Source organism: Ambystoma mexicanum, chromosome 12, assembly GCF_040938575.1.
Source record: "Ambystoma mexicanum isolate Mex_15411 chromosome 12, UKY_AmexF1_1, whole genome shotgun sequence".
Classification (NCBI taxonomy): domain Eukaryota; kingdom Metazoa; phylum Chordata; class Amphibia; order Caudata; family Ambystomatidae; genus Ambystoma; species Ambystoma mexicanum.
The window spans coordinates 171,524,821-171,546,390 of NC_090936.1; the positions used below are offsets into that span (position 1 = coordinate 171,524,821).

General features: G+C 46.6%; 1 protein-coding gene across 1 annotated transcript in view; it reads right to left on the bottom strand.

Annotated features, from left to right (window-relative positions):
• The window catches only part of ZFC3H1 (zinc finger C3H1-type containing), a 1,590,362-nt gene that overhangs the window by 677,707 nt on the left and 891,085 nt on the right, over nt 1–21,570 (bottom strand). The window contains exon 20 of the mRNA XM_069628251.1: nt 9,082–9,207. Coding sequence (XP_069484352.1) covers nt 9,082–9,207 — 126 coding nt within the window. The remainder of the gene's footprint in view (nt 1–9,081; nt 9,208–21,570) is intronic.

The following is a 21,570-nucleotide window of genomic DNA, read 5'->3' on the forward strand; positions in this document are numbered from 1 at the left end:
GGTTGAATATAAAAAGTAGTATCCACTGCCACCAGCCAAAACTCGATCAGGGGGGACAGAGACGTGCCCCCTCAACTAACAGACCCCGGGGCAATTGAATTGCCCCAGCCAGTACGTCCACAATATGATGGTTTGTACTGGTTCTGTTCAGAATTTAAGACTAGTAAAGTCAATGGTGACTTTACATGCCCTGGGAGACAGTCAGTTTCAAGACTTGCAGGATCACTCATCGTGGTCAAGAGGTAAGCACCTATTGCACTTGCAATGGGTGTCCTTCCAAGGGTATTTTCTGTTACAAGACGGACAAAATTTAAAGAGTCCTCTCCATAGCAGAGGTAAAGCACGGCAGCCAGACCAGAAAGGGAAAGAGTGGGGAAAAGGAAATGCATCCTTAAAGAATCAAACCCCAGGGCCACACACTTTGCTGTATTAGCCAGGCCGGAGGGCCAAGGCCACGCGGTAGACAGCGTCGGCCAATGCACCAGTCGCCGAAAGCAATAGTCCTCAGTGTAGGGGTCCATGAAGATGCTGCCGAAGATGAAAGTCGAAGACTAGACTACCATTGGTCGTGAGACAAAGGAATTATTGAATTTGCAATAAATCACTTTTGAGCTCTGCATAAAGTGACCAACTAGTTGGGCAGAAAAAAAACAATCTGAGGGACATCGAAGTGCGAAGGATTTTGGGTACACTATTCGTCATGTTAGGGGTGGTGTTACAGGCACACCCAGGTCGACATCTCATTTTGATCCTCGAAAGAAAGATGCAATACTTTCAATTACCACTAAATGTCGGACTATATGCACAGCATGTGATTCTAAGCAGATTAACAAGCATCAGAAATGTCCTTTATTGGTACTCAACTATGTAAAGCAGAGGAAGTTGCCATGCCTCTGGTCTAATGAGCCCGTAGGCCTTCTGGAGGATCTTTACCCACCAATCTGTTGCATTCTGATATTGCCAATATAATCCATCTGGATAGTGTTTGTTTGGTAATGGCCATACCCAATATGTGACCTGAATAGCCCACGAATAAATTGGTCATCCTGTCTTAACTTTGTCATTCTAAATATATAAAAGCTCAGTGCACGTTTACGGCCAAGCCTGTGAAGTGTCTCCTCATCCTTCCCAAGATATGGAGGAGGGTAAAAAGATGGTAGAGTTATCTTTTGTGTGAGATGAAACTCGGACAATCTTGGGTAGAAAAGAGGGTTTCACCTTCAACACCACTTTATCTTTGTAAAAGAGTGTAAGGAGGCTTGGAGGATAAAGCCTGTAGCTCACTCACCCTTCGGGCAGATGTTGCTACTAAAAAGATCGTTTTTAGGGTTAGTAGCCTCTAAGGACAGGTGTGTAATGGCTCGAAAGTAGCACCCATCATAAACTTCAACACTAAGTTGAGATCCCAAACTGGAACTTGAAAAGGGATAGGAGGGAAAACATTTGTCTGTCCATTTAAAAATTGTACTATTACAGGTATTTTGAAGTAAGAAATATCTTGTGAAGTGTGCTTAAAAATAAAAAGCCCCGCCAAGTATCCCTTGAGCCCCAGATTAGCCGGATCTAACACCAAGGATAACACCATTGGTGTTTTACATGTAAATGGATCAACATTCTTATCTCTACACCAGCTGCAGAATTTATTCCAACGGCAGCGATACAAAGATTTAGTTGCCGGCCTTCTGGCCAAAAGCGAAATCTCCATTATGTCATCAGGGAGGTCCCAATCCTTGCATCTCAGCCTCTCAGAAACCATGCGTGAAGGCGGAGACTCCTGATATCCGATTGGAGAACCCGATCCTCCTCTCGCGAGAAAATGTACTCTGTTTGTGGAAGACGTATCTGAGGGCAGATGGACATGTCCAGAAGGTTCTGGTACCACGTCCTCCTGGCCCAATCTGGGGCAACTAGGATCATGGATTTCCTGAACTTTCTCAATCTCCTTATTACGTGAGCAATGACGGGGACTGGAGGAAACGTGTACAAGAGTGGAAATTCCCATTCCACCACAAATGCTTCTTGTAGAGCTCCTCTTGAGGGTAATTCCCTTGTGGAGTACAGCTCGCACTTCCGGTTGGCACCGGTCGCAAACAGATACACTTGAGGGGTTCCCCAAAGGGCGAAGATCTCTTAAAGGACTTCCTGAGCTAGAGCCCACTTGTGGGAGACTGCTCTGCCAGCTCAGAGCATCCACCGTCGTGTTCTGCTCTCCGGCTGCGTGAGCTGCAGCGATTCCTCCTTGTATTACCCCGAACCAGAGCTGCATTGCCTCTCTCCACAGTGGTAGTGACCCTAAATCTCTCTTGTTGAGGTAGTACATGGCCACTGTATTGTCCGTCATTCTTTGCCCGTATAGATGGCAGAAAGGCCTTCAGCGGTAGTCTGATTGCCCTCAGCTCCGAAAGGTTGATATGTAGTTTGCACTCCAATGGAGACCAACAACCACGGATTGTCAGATCATTGGTGTGGGCCCCCCACACCGTGAGTGAGGAATCCGTCACTACCGTCATCTGTGGCTATGGTTGCTAAAACGGTTCTTTCAATATGTTCTCCCAACAGGCCCAGCAGCGAAGGCCCTGTGAGAGTGTTTGGGATTTGTAGGAGGTCTGACATTCTTCCTGAGAATTGGGACCACAGAGTCATGAGAGATCCCCTTCTCGGGGAGGCCAATGGCGGCAGAAAAATGCAGGATGCCATGAGGCGGAGCAACCTCAGAAAATCAAAGGCTGCTAGATGCTGGGCATTTTGGAATTTGGTCAAAATCTGCAGAATGGCTCAAGCCTTCACCTCTGGCTGAGATGTTCCAAAGCCTGTTCTGGGGAACTGTCCCTGATAAGCCAATCGTCTGGGTAGGGTTAAACGAGAATTCCCCCTCGGAGAATGGATGCCACAACCGCCATCAGTTTGGTGAACACTCTTGGGGCGGAGGTCAGCCCAAATTGCAGATCTCGAAACTGATGAGAACCGCCAACAGCGAACCTCAGGTACTGTGTGCTTGTGATGGATCGGCACATGAAAGTTGACATCCTGAAGGCCCAATGATGACATCCAATCCTGAAGCTGGAGGGCCTGAAGGATCTGAGAAAGCGTTGCCATCTTAAATGTGTCCTTCCTGATGAACTTTTTCAAGTCTTAAGTCCAATATGGGTCTCAATCCTTAGTCCTTTTTGTGGATTAGAAAACTCAGGGAGTACCAACCCTTGTTCCTCTCCACTACAGGTACTGGTTCTATGCACATTTCTAGGGTCAATATCCCCGGCATAAGAAGCGAATCTGGAACTTTCAAAGAGTTGTTCCCAGGTGGATGACACAGGTTCTTGCAGAAAAGGTAGGCAATAACCTTGTTTCCAATGCCCATGCATCGGAAGTAATAGCCTGCCATTCTGTCAGATGGTGTGACAGTCTGCCTCCCACTGCAGTCTTGTGAATCAAGTCCTCAGAGGTTTTGGGGCAACTGATGCAGTGGCTTAAGGTAAGGCAGCTGCTGCTGTTGCAGTCTTAGTACTTCTTCCCCGTCCACCACGGGGGAATCTTCTTTCGCCTCTTTGAGCTGGCTGTCCTCTGCCCCTTCCAAATGTGGAGCAGTGACGAAAGGACCTACCCCTCCAGAGTGCACCCGTAGTGCATTTTAGAGGTTGTCGGATTGCAGCACCTAAGAAGTTGAAGTTTGCAGCTTCTCAAAACGAACATCAGCCTTGCTTCCGAATAAACGAGTGCCGTCAAAGGGCATGTTGAGAATTCTGGATTGGGCACAAATCCTGACTCTCAAACAGGCAAAACTGTGCATCACTGTATTTGCCACCATAGCTCTGCTGATACTGTCAACTGAGTCGAGACCAGTCTAGAGGGATTAGCACATTACATCTTTCCCATCCTTGACAAGGTTTCAAAACCTGTCCCGTTCTTCCCCTTCGGGATATGGTAAGCTGCCATGCAAATGCACTCCCAAAGGGTGTGAGCAAACCTTGCTAATGTGCACGTAGCATTAGCCGATTTGCAGGCCATTTGCGGAGGTGAAAAAAATACGCTTTTGGCCAGGGCGGCATAACGCGTGCCATCCCTACTCCGAAGGGATTGTAGGATAGGTATTCTGCCAACTGGGGTGTTTGGACAAGTAAAATGGATCAGAGCTAGAATTCATTTTGAAATTAAATTCTTTTTACAGCCGGAATAACCTCTGGTGGCTCCCAGTTGGTAGCCACACACCACTGTAAGGCTTGATGGAAAGGCACAATTGGGTGCTCTTGTGGTCCCCTGTCCAAAACGTCAGTTAAATCATCTTGCTCAAAGACTGGAGTTGTTCTCAACCAACCCATATACTCCATAACTCTTAATAATTGCCTGTATGTCACTTCTGCGTGGTCACCGGGGTCTGCCCTGCCGAACACAACCAGTGGTGAGGTCTCTAACCCACGGCATCATGCATGCAGGCATTCTTAAGTTTTTTTATTTTAGAATCCTCTGAAATGAATGCCTCAGGCACTGATGGTGTTCCATACTGTAAACCAAAAGGTCTGGGTTCATCAAAAGATTCCTCTGCCTTCTGAGAGGAGAGGGACTTGAAATAATCGGACCTGGGCAAAGGAGCATATGTATTCTCCAATGTAGCAGATGTGGTCATTATATTAGTGGTCAAAGGAGCCGAAATAGTCAAGACAGTCGACAGCTTCAAAGATTGTGTCAATGGCTTCCACACATGTGGTGTCGACGAGGTTGATGCTCCAAGCGTACATAGCTTCTCAAAGGTTACCAGCACTGATGGCGTTGATGATGCAACTTTCAACCCTGATGGTGTGGAAGTAGTCTTTCAGTGTGGATGTCGACGACTCAGTCCTTGAGGGGACTTTTCCTCGACTCGAGGGATCCTTCGACCGCTCTTGAGGAGTATTTCCCACCAGGTCCGAAGACGCACAGCTTTTGTACTTATGAGGTCTATCGACCGGAGCACAGCTTTTGGATGTAGTCTAGGGGTACAAGGCTGCGTTCTCAAACACCTTTAACATTTTTAATCTAAACTCTTCCCACTGGGCCGCTGAGGCAGATTTAGTGGGGCGTCATCGAGAAAGATGGCGATCTCTGGCTCCGTTTCTTTCCATGTCTAGATGAGTGGTGTTAACCACTATGTGATCGGGAACGTTAGTTAATTTTGTGACTAGGAGAAACTGTTCGACTCGTCGGAAGTTGTTTGATTTTTTTGACAGAGTCGAAGGGGATTTTTGGGTCCTACCTGCCTCAAGCTTCCCTCAATGCTCTCTCAGGGCTTTGGCCGTCATGGACAGGCAGTCGGCACACTCCAATGACGGATGAGTCGACCCCAAAACACCATAGACAAATCCTATGGGGGTCCGTAACAGACATCTTTGCACCGCCGTCACAGCATTTCTTGAAACCCGACTTGGGAGTGGAACATGCTGTAGACTAAGCCATTCTTCACAAAATCACTCAAAGAATTAAAGAATGTGCTCGAAGAAATTATCGAAGATTTTCATTAAGGAATGAAGCGTACCGTATCCGAATCGTAAGCGCTGAAAAACAGATCTGAAGCCAACAAAGCTGTTTTGGACAACGGCCTCCGATACACGGCGACGCAGGGGGATTCAGTTGCTGCGGACAAAGTTCAACTCCTATCTCGGGTCCCCTTTGTTAGGGAGAATTCTCATTTCTGTGCTAATTCCCTTCAACCTTAGAGACACCCCCCTATTTGGCGGGCTTCAGCACTGAAAAGCTCGCGCCCCTGGCTCCAGTGTGTGTGGAAGGACAGGGTGTGAGGGAGGGTGCCGAAACTCCCCTGTCCTTTGTCTCTAGGAATGCCTGAATACAACCAGTCCCGAAATTGGCTGGCTGTCCCTTCAGAACAGCCACCCTACTGTGCGATTGACAGCCTAGGCTGTGAATTAATGGGAGGAACCTGCTTAAAAGGTGAGGGTTTTGGGACTAGAGGCAGAGTCGACCACTGGGAAGAACATACGCTGAAGAAACCGTGAACGAAGTTTGGTACATCCTCCTGGACCTTTGAATTGCCCGGTGAAGCCCTGCTACTGTGCTGAAACTCCTTTTTCTGATCAACAAGAGAAGCAGTGGAAGGGACAACTTCTTCCCTTGGGTTAGTGGGACCAACTAGCCCTGAGACAAACAAAACTGGACCATGTTCCCAAACTGGCTGTACTTCTTTGCTGCTGCAGGAACAGAGCGTCAGGGGTCAAGAAATCCGTAGTCTAGTCTAACATCTGCAATCTAGCCTGAAGCTCCAGGAGTCTAAGGACCCACCAGAAGCAGGACGACCAGAGACCCCTCACCAGAGAGCAGGACTCAAGGAGTGAAGGAAGCCCAACCGGGATCCGAGATCTGCAGTGGTGCGGTTTACTGCGCACAAAAACCGCAAAGTGCCGCTGATCCATAAAGAGCTGGTAGCTGCCGAATACCTCCCAATAGCTGCTGCAGGAGTCCTCCAAACGTCCTCCGTCTTGTCCCCACGACTGAGACTCAGGAACCCTGGATCTGCATTGCTGCAACAGGACAGAATCCAGCTGGAAACTTCTTCAAACCAGAGCTACTGGTCAGACTTGGGGTACTTACCTCAGTGTCTTTAGCTTTGCTCTTCTCAGTTGAGACTTGCAGTGGCTACTTGTGTTAGAGTTGATTTCAGCACTGCTATCCACAAGTGTAACAGCTTATGACCCTACAGTTATTTTCTACAAAACTCTAACTTTGTGGAAGACTTTTATTAACTACAAAATGCATCAGCTCCATAGACTGTGTTCCAATTGACTTTGGCTGTCCTGTCTCCCTGCAGACTCTTCTAGTCCATTGACTGATATTTTCTGTCCCTCATAGGTGATAACTTGTGTATAGACTGTTATTGTTGGGAAAGGTTTTGTCTAGACTTCATTTGAAGATTTAAGTATACTCACATGCCCTGAGAAACTGTTTAACCTTTTTCCTTCCTTTAACCTTTCCTTTCTGCAACCTCATAATCTGCAAAGTGTAATAGTGATACATAAATGCCATTACTGTCCTTGTGAATGAAGTCACCTCCGGGTGTAGGAAGTGTGTAAAAAGCATCTCTAAAGAGTATCTACTAACTTATGCTGTTCTGGAAAAGTATTTTTAAGTATATTTGGTGGTTACATCTTGCCCTTTTTAAAGAATGCCTATTTAAAAATTGATGTTTAATAAATAACCATTTATAACTGAACCTTGAGTGTAAGTGTTACTTGGATACTTGTATTTGCGAATTTCATTGCTACAGCTCTACAGCTCACATTTACCCCCCTCTCTGGCTGTTCAGTCACACTACCAACTTGTGTAGTACAGCCCTATACCAAAAAGGTGGGTTACCTAATACCAAGTGGACAAGTGTTGTGTGTAGTTTCACACAGTGTTACTACATCAATTCTTGCCCAACAGACAGACCTGGTGGTTTAACAGGAAAGTAATGTTTGGCCTCATTGTGTCCAGTGGACACTTTTGCCTCACCTGTTTTTTGTTTTTCGCCACCTGCTCTTCAGACCTGGGTCTCTGTCGAGATGGTGACCTCTTGTTAGAGGGCGTGGTAGACTCTCCCACTCCGTGACAACCCCACTTCTGACGCTGGGTACGCTCCCTCATTGAGCCAACAGATTAGGCGACTGTTTCTGTTCTTACAGGTTTTTTTGTGAGAAACCCTGGCAGATGTCACATCTGTCCACAGAATGGTTGGGGTAGAGACTGTAAAGACATTCCGTATGTCTATCACCCTCACACACATTTTTCAGGCCGCAAGTGTCACTAGGCCTAAATAAGGACTTCTTTGGTCCCAAGGTCTCCATGGTTGTAATTGGAACCGTGTACGTGGACGTCGTTTGCTGCGGATGGAGGAAGTCGAAGAAATATCCAGATGAACGAAATATACATTTTCAGAAGAACGTCATTTTCTCTCAGGAGATACGAACACGAGAAATCCCAACAGCTTGAAAGATGGTTGAAATCTAAGGGGGAAGCTGCTGGGGCGGAACCATACACTCAACGTCGTATTGGTGGGGACCAAAAGCACCGTCATCGTCGATGGGACACTCAAGGTGTCAAGTTCTTTCCATAGGAAAATTACTAAGTCAAGGTAACCAGGGATTCCCAGCCAGATGGGGAATATTCACAGTATGTGAATCCATGAAATATCCAATGCTGGAGAAAGGGCATACCAAGTATCTCTCCCCAGCACTCCACATAAGGTGGGGTGTGCTGGTCTCACATATAACATGCAATGGGGACGGAAATCCCCCTCTACCCTTAGGAACCGTAGTTCACCCAAGATACATTGAGACAATACAGACGGAAGCCCCAAAAGCAACCCAGCAACACTGCACGTGAAGTGCTGCCATAGGAAAATGCAGTAATCCCAAACGTTATAGGAACTATAAATCTAAACATACACTATGTTGAGACATAAAAAGGTCATAATAAAGGGTTTGAGGGTAAAGATTCCCCCTCACCCAGGAAAATGGAAAAATAATCAAGTCCAGCAAAAGGTTCTGGGGGTTTCAAAGTTGAGGATTCAGGAATTTGTAAAAAGCTGAATTTAGTGCTCGCTCACCAACAGAAAAAAAGAACCAGTATCGGTGCATTTTGAGGCCCTCACATTAACAGTTTGGTAATGCTTTCTTTCTGAAGGCACTCCGTGATTAAGTAATTTAGTTTTAAAAGGATTCTTTCCCTTAATTCACTTCCAAAAGTGATGTGAAGTAGCCCATGATGGAGTAATATTTTTACACGATACTAAATGTGTAATTAATTATACATTTTTATGAAATAAAACCATTGAGGAAAGGACTAGTGCAAAGCTGAAATTGTTTAGTGCCAACCTTCCAAAGAGCAACTTCAACACCACACTTGGTTCATAATGCAAACAAGGGCTGTCTGCGATTTATAGATGAGTAACAAAGAGCCAGTGATGGGCTAGGGCAGAATGGTGCTTTTGCTTTCTCCAAACTATTAGCTATTCCCAAGATAAGATGGGCATCCGCAGAAGGTCTGACAGAAGTCCAATGGTGCGGGAAGTAGGGGTTAAGTTTGGAAATCAAGCACACCGGATAAAATCGATCTTACCATGTTTAGCAGGTTTGTGAGCAGATTCTTCATCATCACTACTGCTGCTGCTACTGTCTGAAACAGGCTTCCTCCAGTACTTTGGTCTCCATTTCCTTTTGTCCTTCCATGTTGTGTGTGGTGGTGCTAAAACAAAAAGCAAATATGTAGGCTGCCTTTCACAAACATTACAATTACTAGAATTTTGCAAATTACAAATTGCTAATGCCAGACAGGGTTAATTTGATGTGTACAATACTGTACTTATTCGGTTATGTAAAGATAAAACGTGCAGAGGGAACTACTTAAGAGCAAAAGAAAGATGAAGGAGGCCACAGTGGGAAGACCAGGGAGACAAACATGCTACACATACTCTGTAGCCCTAGGCCGGAGTACTCCATACACAAAGGCCAACACGTAATTGGGGGAAGAAGGGGGAAGAAGGGGGAAGAAAGGGGAAGAAAGGGGAAGAAAGGGGAAGAAAGGGGAAGAAAGGGGAAGAAAGGGGAGTTTGGCGGGGGTGTTGGAGGAGGATGCAGCGGGAGAACACTGGGCTAGCCAATTTAGATGGGTCCCAAAAATGGATATGACAATTTGGGGTTAGGCGGAACCAAATATCTCCCGATGTGATAAACTAATCATACACAAGATCATGATGATATATTTTCAAATGGATTTTCAGAATTAGCCCAATGGGCAGATTCTGAAACGCCTCCCTATTTTGGCAAACAGGGAAAGACATTAATATCTAGCTGAACTATCAATGTAGTGAGACAGAGAAGGATGGCTTAGACCGGAAATGTGAGACGGGTGAAGGGTTCAGTTAAGCACACAGAACTCTCAGAATGTATAAAACCTAGCATTATTTATTTAGGCCTTGGACAGACTCTTAGCAGTTCAAATCCAGAGCTAAGTAATATACTAAACTATTATATGGCACATATTACTTACCGTAATCATATTTCTGAGGCTTGTGGATCTGCTTGGAATCAAATGCTTTGCAGAGGCCGACATCTAGTGGTATGTGCTAAGTATTGAACATGTTACTTTCAAAGTTCGAAAAGGGGCGTGCACTTTCACGTGTGGTGTGTTCTGGATACAGAGCACAAGAACTTTACTTTTGAAAACACTTAAAACTATCTTGGCTACTGCAGTGTAGCAAAGTGAATAGAGCATCAATTAAGAATTAACATGCAGGAATGAAAAGAGTGGGAATGTGCACCAGTCAGGAAATATTTTCTTTTTTGATGCTTTAACACAAAAAAAAATGTTGCATTTGTGGTTTACAAAAAACCTTACACAACATAGTAAAAAAGTACAAAAATCTTATATGTGTATGAAAACTTTAAAACATCCACATATTCAGAAAAGAAAGCTAAAAACGTATATTACATTCTGTGCTTATCACCAAATCCTACATTACTTATTTCATTCTTTATATCCAATTCATTTGATACAAAATTAAAACAATTATTCAAAGCAAAAATAAAAGATATGTTAGTAACCCACATAAGCAGACACCAAAACAAGTTCCTAAACACCTCAGTAGCACCACCACCCAGATCTTTAAAGCATAAAGTGTGCTTGTTAGCAAAATAAGGACATGCAATTGTTAGGCAGAAACCTGTACAGTTCCCTCTGGGACCACTGCAAAAGATTTAAGACTACAGGTGTTTGGCAGTAAACCCACTTGGTAGCAGTCTGCAAAACACAGATTCACTTGGTAGCTGTGGCTGAGCAGTCAGACCTCCCTCACGAAGAGTTAGGCAGTATACAGAGCATACAGAATAGGTACAGAGGCACAGTAGCACAAGCAAACACTGACCAGAGCTTGTGTAAAAGTATATAATTATTTATTTAAAAGACACTTGTAAAATTACACTAGCACAGAAAAAGGTAAGTAAATTCAAAACACAGTCCTAATTACTATATGTACATCCCTAGTTATTTGTTGGACAAGTCTTAGTTAACACCACTCATTTCCAGACAGAGGTGAGCGCTTAACGTTAGATGGCACTCCAACAAATTGTTTAAAAAGGGAGGAAAAAGGCAGAATTAAGAAAGCAATGCAGCAAAACACTTTTCAGAGAACCACAGTAAGTATTAGAGAAGGCAGTCTATTGAGGAGCAAGGACGTTCAGTGCCAGGCTCACTTTAGGGAGAGCTAGGCCAAATATGCCCAAGATCACACAATGTCACAAAGTCTCAAAAGTCTTTACAGGTGAGTAGAAAAGTTCTGTTAAGCTTTGAAAAGTTTAGTTAGGGTGTCCCAGGCTAACCCAGGTTCGAGAGCCGAGGGCTAAATCTACCCTGTACAATCGGTGGCAAGGGAAGCCGGGCAGAACACAGTACCTTCAAAATGGAAAGGATCCTCCAGCGGTGGCAGTTGTTCCTGGTAGTGGGGTGCAAGTCGCGGTGTCGTCCAGAGGAAGAGAAGATCGACGTGGAGGAAGGCTGAAGGTCTTTGCACTACCAGTGAAGAAACCAGCCATGGAGTTTTCCGGTTAAAAGGATGTTACCCCTCTTTCGCGATAGAGGTAAAAAGTGGTATTCCGGTTGCCGGGGTGCTTGACACAGGCAAGGCGGCCACGAGATGCTCCAGGGAGGCGAAAAGAAGGCAAAAACTGGTTGTCCCCACCAGTCAAGGGAAGAAGACTCTCCGGACTGGAGATCTCCTCCGTCGTTGGGAAGTGGTGAGACGGTTCCGCAGGGCTCCACCGGTGGTGTCGTCGTGGCAGGTCGGCTCAGCTTCTCCCTCTTCGGCTTCTTATGTCCTGTGGCGACTTCTGAAGTTCCAGTCCCCAAAGCCCTGCTTTTATGCAGCAAGCCCCTATTCACCAGTCCTAGCTATCACTCAAACATGCTAAGTGGTGAGCCGGGGGGCTCACCACTGGGCCAATCACACAAGAGTGCGACTTAAGTTGCCAAGGCAACTCAGTCCAGGGTGCCTAAATCCCCCTCCCACACATCCTGTAGACCCAGACCTAGTGGCACCACTTTGGAGGGCTTCTGTGCAGAAGCCCGCCAAAAGTGGAACAAAGGCTTGACTCGGGTTCAGGGTTACTGAAGTGAACCCAGACGCCATTTTGGCGGCGAGTTCTGGCAAAAAATCCCAACCGGTGAATTAATATTAAATAAATAAACCGGCGGTATCTTTAACATTGCACCAAAAAGTGGTGCATTAAAATCAATGGGAAATCCCATTGGGAAATATTCCGGTGGAATATTTCCGTGGTATCCACTGCCACCAGCCAGAAACTCGGCGAGGGGGGACGGGACAGTACCCCCTCGACAAACAGACCCAGGGGCAATCTAATTGCCCCTACCAGTACTTCCACAGTATGATGGTTTGTACTGGTTCTGTTCACAATTTAAGACTAGTAAAGTCAATGGTGACTTTACATGCCCAGGGAGACAGTAGTCAGTCCCAGGGTATGGAGTCTATGTTTGGGGGTCACTATGACACCTCTGTGTTACTGCACTGAGGGTGCTGTGTAACACACATACAAAAACCAATGATAGCATATGGGGAAAAATACCCCAAAGCCCATAAGCACATTACAAGTCACAGGAATACACTCAAATCATGTCCAAGAGTGAGGGTAAAAGAGTCCCACTCTTGGCAGGAGAAGAAAATAAACCCCAAAAATCCAGCAAAGCTGCTGGGGGACTCACTAGGTTAGGAAATTCAGCCTAAACGGAGAATTCTCCCTAACAGCAATCACCAGATGATTCAGTTTCATATGCATCCTTACTCCCACAAAATCTACAATCAAGTTTTTTAGGTAGACATGTATTGTACTCTTTCCAGTGTTTTATACTTGCGGCAGTATGAAACTGGTGGAGTCTAAAACGCATATAGGTTTGAGTATTTCCTCACTCGGAAAAAGATGAATATAGAGGTCCAGGCCTTCTTGGGAGCGCATTAACCTTGAATATTCTATGTAAGTTGCATAACATGATATACAGTCCAGTGTTTCAACCCGGTCAGCCCTAAAAAGAGGAGACTTGACCTCCCCCCCCTGCGCCCCTCCCAAAACCTCCCCCCACACCCCCTGGACATTGTATCAAATGAAGCGCAGATTACCTCATTTAGTCCAGCACCCCATCATCCTTGTTCTGAAATGATTTAGAGAAATAACAGACTCAACCTCCATCACTGTATGCAACGCCTTGTATAAAGAGTTAACAGGAGGCTGAAGAATTGTCCTAAATGTAGATTTGTCTCCACATATGCCAAGCCTTCAGGGAAATGAGGCACAATTCAGGTCTACTGACAAAATTAGGTACTGCCATAGACAAACCCAGTAACTCCTTCCAGAGTTTACCTTGGATGCAATTGAGCTGATTTCCCAACTCATACAGTGACATGACGAGACCATAAAGGAATATAGGTTCGGATTTGGCAAGACAGTAGCGCCTTACAGGGAGCAAGGAACATTTACACATTCTATTTCTTAGAAACATGAACTGGGAAACCAATTTTGAGGACTTCTCATAGAGGCTAGTTTTCCAGGTTTCCATAGAGATCTGATGTGTGAGCTTATACCCCAAATAGGTCCCTGCTAGAACTTACTCAACTTTATTCCTCACCCTTCCCCAGGTAATAACTTTAATTGTATTTCGACCTAGAGAACACCAAAACTTTAGATTTGGTGGCATTGGGTAGTACATTTTTGGGCAAAGCATAATCATAGAAAAGATTCAATTTGCATCTCAGAACTCTAGGGGTTCTGTCAAACAGAAGAAAATCATCGGCAAAAGCCATCCAATACAGCTTGATGTTACCTAGCCTTGTCGGTGCAATGGAGGGTCCTTGCCAGATGGTTGCTACAACGCACATGTACAGATTAAAAAGAATGGGAGCTAGGGTGCATCCCTGGTTCACTCCTACAAACATTCTTAAAGCTTGTGACAGGGAGCCTTCCTTGATCAGGCATTTGCAAATAAACCTGTTAGTATGTAGAAGGGCAAGGAGTTGAACCAGCTTTCTTCGCACAGTCATCACCAGACGTTTCTGCCAAAGCCTAGATCTGATGACTCCATTGAAGGCACTAGTCATATGAAGGGACGCCATGAATGCATCCCCAACCTGTGTATGGTGCACTTGATATCCTAAATGGTCCACAATCGTAGCGTTAAGCGGAGTCCAACATTCTGGCTTAAATCCAACCTGAAATTGACTTAATAGGTCAAGCTTTTTAACTACCAAGCTTAGATCCCTCAAAAAAAGGATAGCAAAAACATTGCTAATCGCATCAATCAAGGCGATCGGCTGGCAGTTTGGATATAACACGTCCCCTTTCTTCAGGAGGGGTAAAATGATAGATTGGGTCCAAGAATATGAAATGGAATGTGTCAGGAAAATCTGGTCAACCATCAGTTTCAACAAAGCTGCCCAGGTCTGAGGACATTCTTTCAAAACAAAGGGATGAATACCGTACGGACACAGGAGGGTTTAAGTTTACCAATTCTTTTTTTTAATTAAAATGATATAGTTTATACATTAACTTTTCATTTGGATTGCATACAACATTTCTAATTATTTACAGATTACAGAATACAGGATGAAAAAAGAAAAGGAGAAAAAAAAATCAAGAAAGGTAACTAAGTAAGCTTCAAGATATTGGCTAGAAATTGTGCTACTGTGTAAATCAGTTTGTTATTTTGTCCTTTGAGGAGTTTTAGCCATCTGGTGTCGCCTTGTTGTTGGGAGATCTTAAATAGGACTCCAAAAAGTTTTCTCTTATCGGCTAGCGCAGGGCATCTCATAATTAGATGGTTAAGAGACTCCGGTGTATCTTTGTTCTTACAAAAACCAATGAAATGTTCCTCTTTCGGTAAATATCGAATTTGAGATAGTCTTTGTCTGGTAGGTAGGATATTTAACTGCATTTTCATAAAGATTGTGCGTATAGTTGGGTCTGGAAAAAGTTCCAAGTAATGTGGAAGTTCATTCAGTGCTCGTATGTCAATTGAGCATTGTAGATTGAGTAGCATGCCTTCTCTGCTATTGTTTTGGACCAATCATTGCGCTGCAACTTGATCTTTGCACGCTTTGGGCGATTTATTAGCATTTCATCCGTAATATCTTCCTTTGCCATTTGGTTGAACAATTCAGTCTTCCATATTTTCAAGATGGTATTATTCATTGCATGTGGTGTTATTTTAAGGATTTGCATTGCTGGAATAGGATCTTCATTTATGCAGGAGATCGAACTGCTTCCAGAGAACTATTGAGGCTAGAGATTGTAAGGCTACCTCAAATCGGATTCTAGTCATAGGGTACTTTTTTGGAAGCTGTACAATTTTCTGCCAGAATAAAGCTTTTAGCTTTTGCCAATTTATGTTGGTAGCAGTCAACATAGCGTCGCTCACATTAGTAATGATGGGAATTACCTTTTGACGGTAAAACGCTATGATCTGTTTCGCAGAAAGTTTTCCATAACGCCTATGTAGCATCACACCTTGGCATGCCAGCATTTGGATTTTACCTTCCAAAGTAGTCACCCAGGCTGTTTCTTCCTTTTGTTGATTTAATAATACGCCAAGATATTTAATAGAAAGTTCACCAATAGCCCACAAGATGGCCTGCCCAGCCCACGGACAAGTGCCCTCCTCCACTAGTCCCAGTTAATCACCCTCTCTGCCCCTAAACTTAAGTGGTAAAGACTATGTCAACCCACATTTGTTCCGGAATCGGAAAGTTCATATCCTCCTCTCCAGTACCCAAAGTCTGATTGAGAATTCTCCAGAATTTAGAATCCCTGCCCTTACAAAGGAAATCTAGAGTGGATTGATGTCTCTGGAGACTGAATTCGATCTTAAGAGATTTTACAAAATTCCGATGATTGTCAGATTTTCATATCCAAATGGACATAATCATTGAGCGCTTGCCATCGCAAAGCAGCCAGGTTACCACGTTTGCTCATCTTAGACTCTAAAATTCTGTCACCACCCAAATAAGTTTTAGCAGCAGTAGGAGGACATGCACTTCTGACTTCGATACAGGCCAAGATTATACTGTAGTGGGAGTTAGAAGAGCCCTCAGCCAGACCTAGGTCTGCGAAGTACAGGGTCTGAGAAAGCAAGAATGTAGTCAACAGTATATTCAACTTGGCCACCAACTTTTCAATTCCACTTAATTGTATTTCCCCTCCCATTCACTGAAAGTCCCGCCAAGTCAGATCTTACAGAAAAGGTAGGAAAAGGGAGAACCAGAGTAAAAGAAAGAAGTGGTGACCCAAGCCACATTTGGAATGGGACAGGAAAGTGCAATGGGACCTAAGGCCATTAGAGATATAAAAGTAGTCAATCCTAGATGATCGAAGGCCCCCTTTCCAAGTATAAATCGGAAGAGAGCGAAGATGGACAACAATCCAACAAGGACATATCCCAATCTAAAAGAAAGATATCGCACCCCATGCCCTGTAATACATTGTAGTGCAAATGAGTGGGTGTGGCATTTGCATCATTCCACTGGGCACCCTGCGCGCAATAAGAATTGAAGTCTCCTCCAACAATTATTCTCCAACCCACCCCACCATAAACCAAGCTCAAAATATTTGTCAAACATTCCTGGAAATCCGATAGCTCAACAATCACAGGGTTCCAGTATAGGTTGACCAATAAAATAAAAAAATAGGTAGATCTGTACCTAGATCCAGCTTAATGGCCAACACCCATTCATTACTGAAGATAATTTCCCATTGAATACCTAGATTACAATCAATGGCAATAGCAAGTCCCCCTCTAGGTCGACCCGCTATTCCTCCAACTGCCAGACATAAGATGACATGAAAGCCCTTGAGGGAAAAATGTGATTCGATCATGGTCTCTTGAAACAGAAAGATGCAAGGTGAATCCCCTGCATTATAAATAGGCCATGAAGTTAGTTAAATTTGCGCCTCCACCCGTGTTCCAAGAGAACACCTCTACCTTGCTATTGTCATGCATGCCCCGATCCCTGCCTAATGTTTTCAAGTGTTTTCCGGGCCAGTTGTAACCATGACCAATCCTGGCAATTACCAAAGAGATTAGAGATCAGAGATAGCACGTCGCCCATGTCCCTTGAGGCCTGTTACTTACTTGTAACTGTTGTTCTCCAGCATAGGTCTGGCATGGATTCACATGCTCATGAATATTCCCGTCAGGCTGGGAATCCTCGGTAAAAGAAAAAATCAGTTTGGTTTAATTTCTGAACTGTCTTTCTCCTAACAACGACTCGCTGAGCTCTGGGTCATACTGCGCCCAGCCAATGACTGGTTTTACCTAAGCCCCTCTGACAGCCATCTTCAGATTTGGTAGCACGTAAAGTGGCAATAGGACCAAAAGAAGAGCCGCAGAGGGGTAGGTGGGAGGGTTCACATGTGAATCCATGCCGACCCATGCTGGAGAACAACAGTTACAGGCAAGTAGCTTTTTCCTTCTCCAGTACGGGCTCTGGCATGGATTCACATGCTTATGAATAAACACGACACAGCAGTACACACATGCACAACCACAGGAGGTGGCAAGGTTCAACATAAGCATCTCTTACCTCCTCATCAGGCTCCCCTTCAAGCGAACAGCTTGCGCAGCACTGCTTAGCCGACTCTTGACTCCTCCCTGGAATTCCTGTAAACGCAGTAGAATCTCGTGAAGGTGTGCACAGACTTCCACATAGCAGCCCTGCAGATAACCATCAGGGGCACACCAGACAGGAATGTCGTTGTAGCAACTATCGCCGTGGTAGAGTGGGCTCTCAGGCGGACAGGCAGTGGTTGTTTGCCACCCGGTGACAGTGGGTGATACAGCCGGAGAGCCACCTGGAAATGGAAGCAATAGACAGGCCCTTCCCATGGTTCACAGGACCAAAGTTCACAGAAGTGAGAGGTTTTCCGGAAACTTTGTGCGGGCCACATAAAACTTCAGCGGTCTAGCCACATACAGCGCGTGCAAAGTCCATTCAGCAGGCGACAAAGGCTTCAAAAACACAGGTACCACCAAGGACTCGTTTAGATGCAAGTCTGACGGCACCTGGGGAATGAAGATGGGGTGCGTCCGCAGTACCACCCTCGTCTCGTGGAAAGTCGAGTAAGGTAGTTTACAGGAGAGGGCACAGGAGAGGGCCTGATCTCCCCCACTCGTCGTGCGGAGGTTATTGCTGTTGGGGATAGTTCTCATAAATGTGCAAATTCCCTTCACCTTAGAGACCCCCAGCAACTTTGCTGGATTGTGAGGCCTTGATTTTTTTACCTGGAGAGAGTGTGACCCTTCTCCCCCACTCTCAAATGTATTTTACTCTTGTGTTTCTTTTGGTTAGAAACCTAACCAACTCCAGGCATCATCTTTTCATTTGTGTCACACAGCACCCTTAGTGCAGTGGCACAGGGAAACCTCTTTAGGCTTTCCCAAGGATTAAATACCTCCTCTGGGATAAACTATTGTTTAACCAGAGTAAGCAAAGTGAAATTGACTTTGCTAGTCTTAAATTCCTAGACCCAGCACACCCTATCTTACAATAGAGTGCTGCAGGGGTTACTTAGTAGCCCGTGTCTAGATACTCATGTAGCAATCAAATGCTACCCTTTCCTCGCAGAATGGCTTGGTGGCAGTGGTTTTACAACGTACTACCATGATTTTTCCCGGCCGCGAGCGCCGGTAGTGTTAAATCGTGGGAGCCCTGTTTTTCAAGATGGCGTCTGAGCCCCCTCTGAAAAAACAGGTCTGGTCAGAGGGCGCTAGAGAGCCATCCAAGATGGCAACTCACTAGCGGAACCCCCGGAAAGATCCTGAAATAAACGGTCACTTTTGGTTTCTCTCGCGTCTGACTCTCAGAACCTGGAAGGTGAATCCTGGTGCAACTCCGGCGTATGCTAGTGGCTCCCTCTGGCCTCGACAACCACATCAACAGCCCTGGGAGTGCGGCTAGACCTGGAAGAGGACCCGCGGTCCCCCGACTGCCCACAAGCCCGCCGCATGGCTGCCGTGCCCCCCCTGCGCCAACATCACCCCGCATGTGCAGATCCTATAGTGCGTCGCAGCCCGCCGGTGCCGAGATAGGGGTGCGTTGTGGCGGGGGCCCTGGGAGAGTCCGTGAGACGCGGCTCAGATCATCTGCCGGCAGACCTGGCTGCCGGAGGGTAACACCCAGTGGGGCCTGTAGCGAGAATGAGGCGGAGGTAGTCAGGAGCCCGCACAGACATACTAGCGTACCTGCAAGACTTCACCCAAGAGGGCTGAGCAGTTTAACATTGTGCGATCGGGCTTCTGCACGTGCCCCCGGGTAACACGCCTGGAGTTACTGCGTTCTGCGACTGGGGCCTGCCTGCCGCAGGGACACAGCAAAGCCAGACGCCACCCCGGCCGGGCTGCTGGAAAAATGGCGAGCACCAGGTAGGAGCACAACCCGCACCCCCAGCCTTACACTTGACCCACCGCAACAATCCTGGGACCACAGCGCGGGGACAGGAGCCTCCCGACCTCATGGCCTCCTGCCCCGCAGATACGCCGCCATATCCGAGTGTCACTGAGAGCTGCAGCGACAACCGGTGGCCCATAACCTCAAGGCTAAAGGTGCATTCCGCTGGTCCCAGGCAACGTAGGAGTGGAGGGCAGCCCAAACTCGCGGGACACACAGAGGTACCGCCCCCCCCCCTTCCCGAACATTCCGGTAGAATGCTGGTGTCCGCTGGGTGTATCTGGGAGAGCGCCCCAGCATCAGCGGAGCGCGGACAGTACAGATACCCCCCCCTCTACCCCCAAAGCTGTCTCTAACGTCAACGCCGGTAACAGGAGCGGAGGACCCATCACAAGGCACATGGCCAAGAGCGCAACTGAACCCGGGCCCTCAGCCCAGTGGGGTTGTAAATTAATAGCAGTGACCTGGCCGCTGGGCACCCCTGCCAGAACTTGGCCCCTCACTGAAACGTTGAGGCGCGCGCCGCTGCCTCGCATCCAGCCCTACCTATTGCAGACCCAGACCGCAGTTCCCTCCCGTGTATACCGCAGGACAGCCCAGCAAACCAGCCCACTACGCCGACTGGGGGTCGTTCGGGGTCCCACAGCCAGCCGGATCCCGGAAGGAAAGCAATCCATCAAGGCCTGCACCGCCTCCTCGAAACTGGCACGTACCATCAGCCACCTCTACCAGCAGATCCAGTGAACCTGTGCCATCACTGATCCAACTACCTTGAGAGTCGAACACACAACCTCTCCAGCCGAATTGCCGCCCCCCCCCCCGAAGAACCAGACCAACAACAAAGTCGCAGACCTCACCCGGTTGCCTCTCAACAAGTGGGCATATAGTGTCACCACCCGACGGCTCTGAAGACCGCCATCCTCACTGCTGGCTCCCTATCCTCTCTCAACCAGTGCCCAGTCCAAAATGGAGAAAACAAATAAAATGCAACGAAGACTGTCCTTTGAAACCGGAGCCATAGTAAAGAACCCAAAACAACCGAATCAAACGGCCACTCATCCCTCTATCATAGAGCAGGAAGACGAAGCACCCGAGTCCCCAACATTTGATATCCGAGAAATTCTCCTTGAAGTCAAAGCGAGCATAGGCAACAGAGTCCAAAATGGATACCTTGTCATCCAAAGTGGACCTACTCCGACATCGCTTGGACAAACACAGTGAGGGACTCAACATGGTAGAGTAGTGAATTTCGGACCTAGACAATAACACCATGTCGCTGTTGTCCAGAGTTATGACACTTCGACAAATGAAGTCGGTGGCTGACAAGAACGGGGACTTGGAGGGGCGCGCCCGCCGAAATAACATCAGACTGGCTGGCCTGAGGGAGCAGCTGGCCCCGCCGAAGATGGAAGAATTCGTAGACAAGTTGTGCAAGGACCTCTTCGGGGAGGCAGCGTTCTCCCCACTGTTTGTGGTGGAGTGTGCGCACAGAGTCCCATCCATCCGCCCGATCCCCGGTGCAGCACCTCGCCCCATAATAGCAAAGCTTCTTAACTTCAGAGAGCGTGACACCATCCTCAAACTGGCCAGAGAGTAGGGCGACCTGCAGTACAACAGAGAGAAAGTGCACATTTTTCCAGACTTTTCACCAGCGGTACAAGCATCATGGAAGGTGAAACGCTGTCTGTGCAACAACCAAATTCAATACTCAATGGCATTTCCAGCCAAACTGTGCATTTTGCACGCAAAGAAGACTCAGTTCTTCACTTCACCCGAGAAGGCCAACTCCTTTTTAGACAACATTGGCTGTGGCCCCCCGCGTGACAACCCGAGACCACAGAAGAGACAGGGGAGGAAGAGATCCACCATGAACCAATAGCCGGAGACCAATTTTAACACCGAGCACAAGTACAGTCATCATCTACAGGGGTTGCTGCTTTTGGAGGGCAATGGCGCCCTACGCTCAGCATTGTTTTATTTTAGCCTAAGGGGGAAGGGGAAAATATTAGCGGACAAGTTGGCGGTTGCCCGACAGGGAGGGAATAATGGGAACGTTTATAAGGACAGTTATTGGAACGCCCCAACCGATCCCCGCTCCTCACCACTCC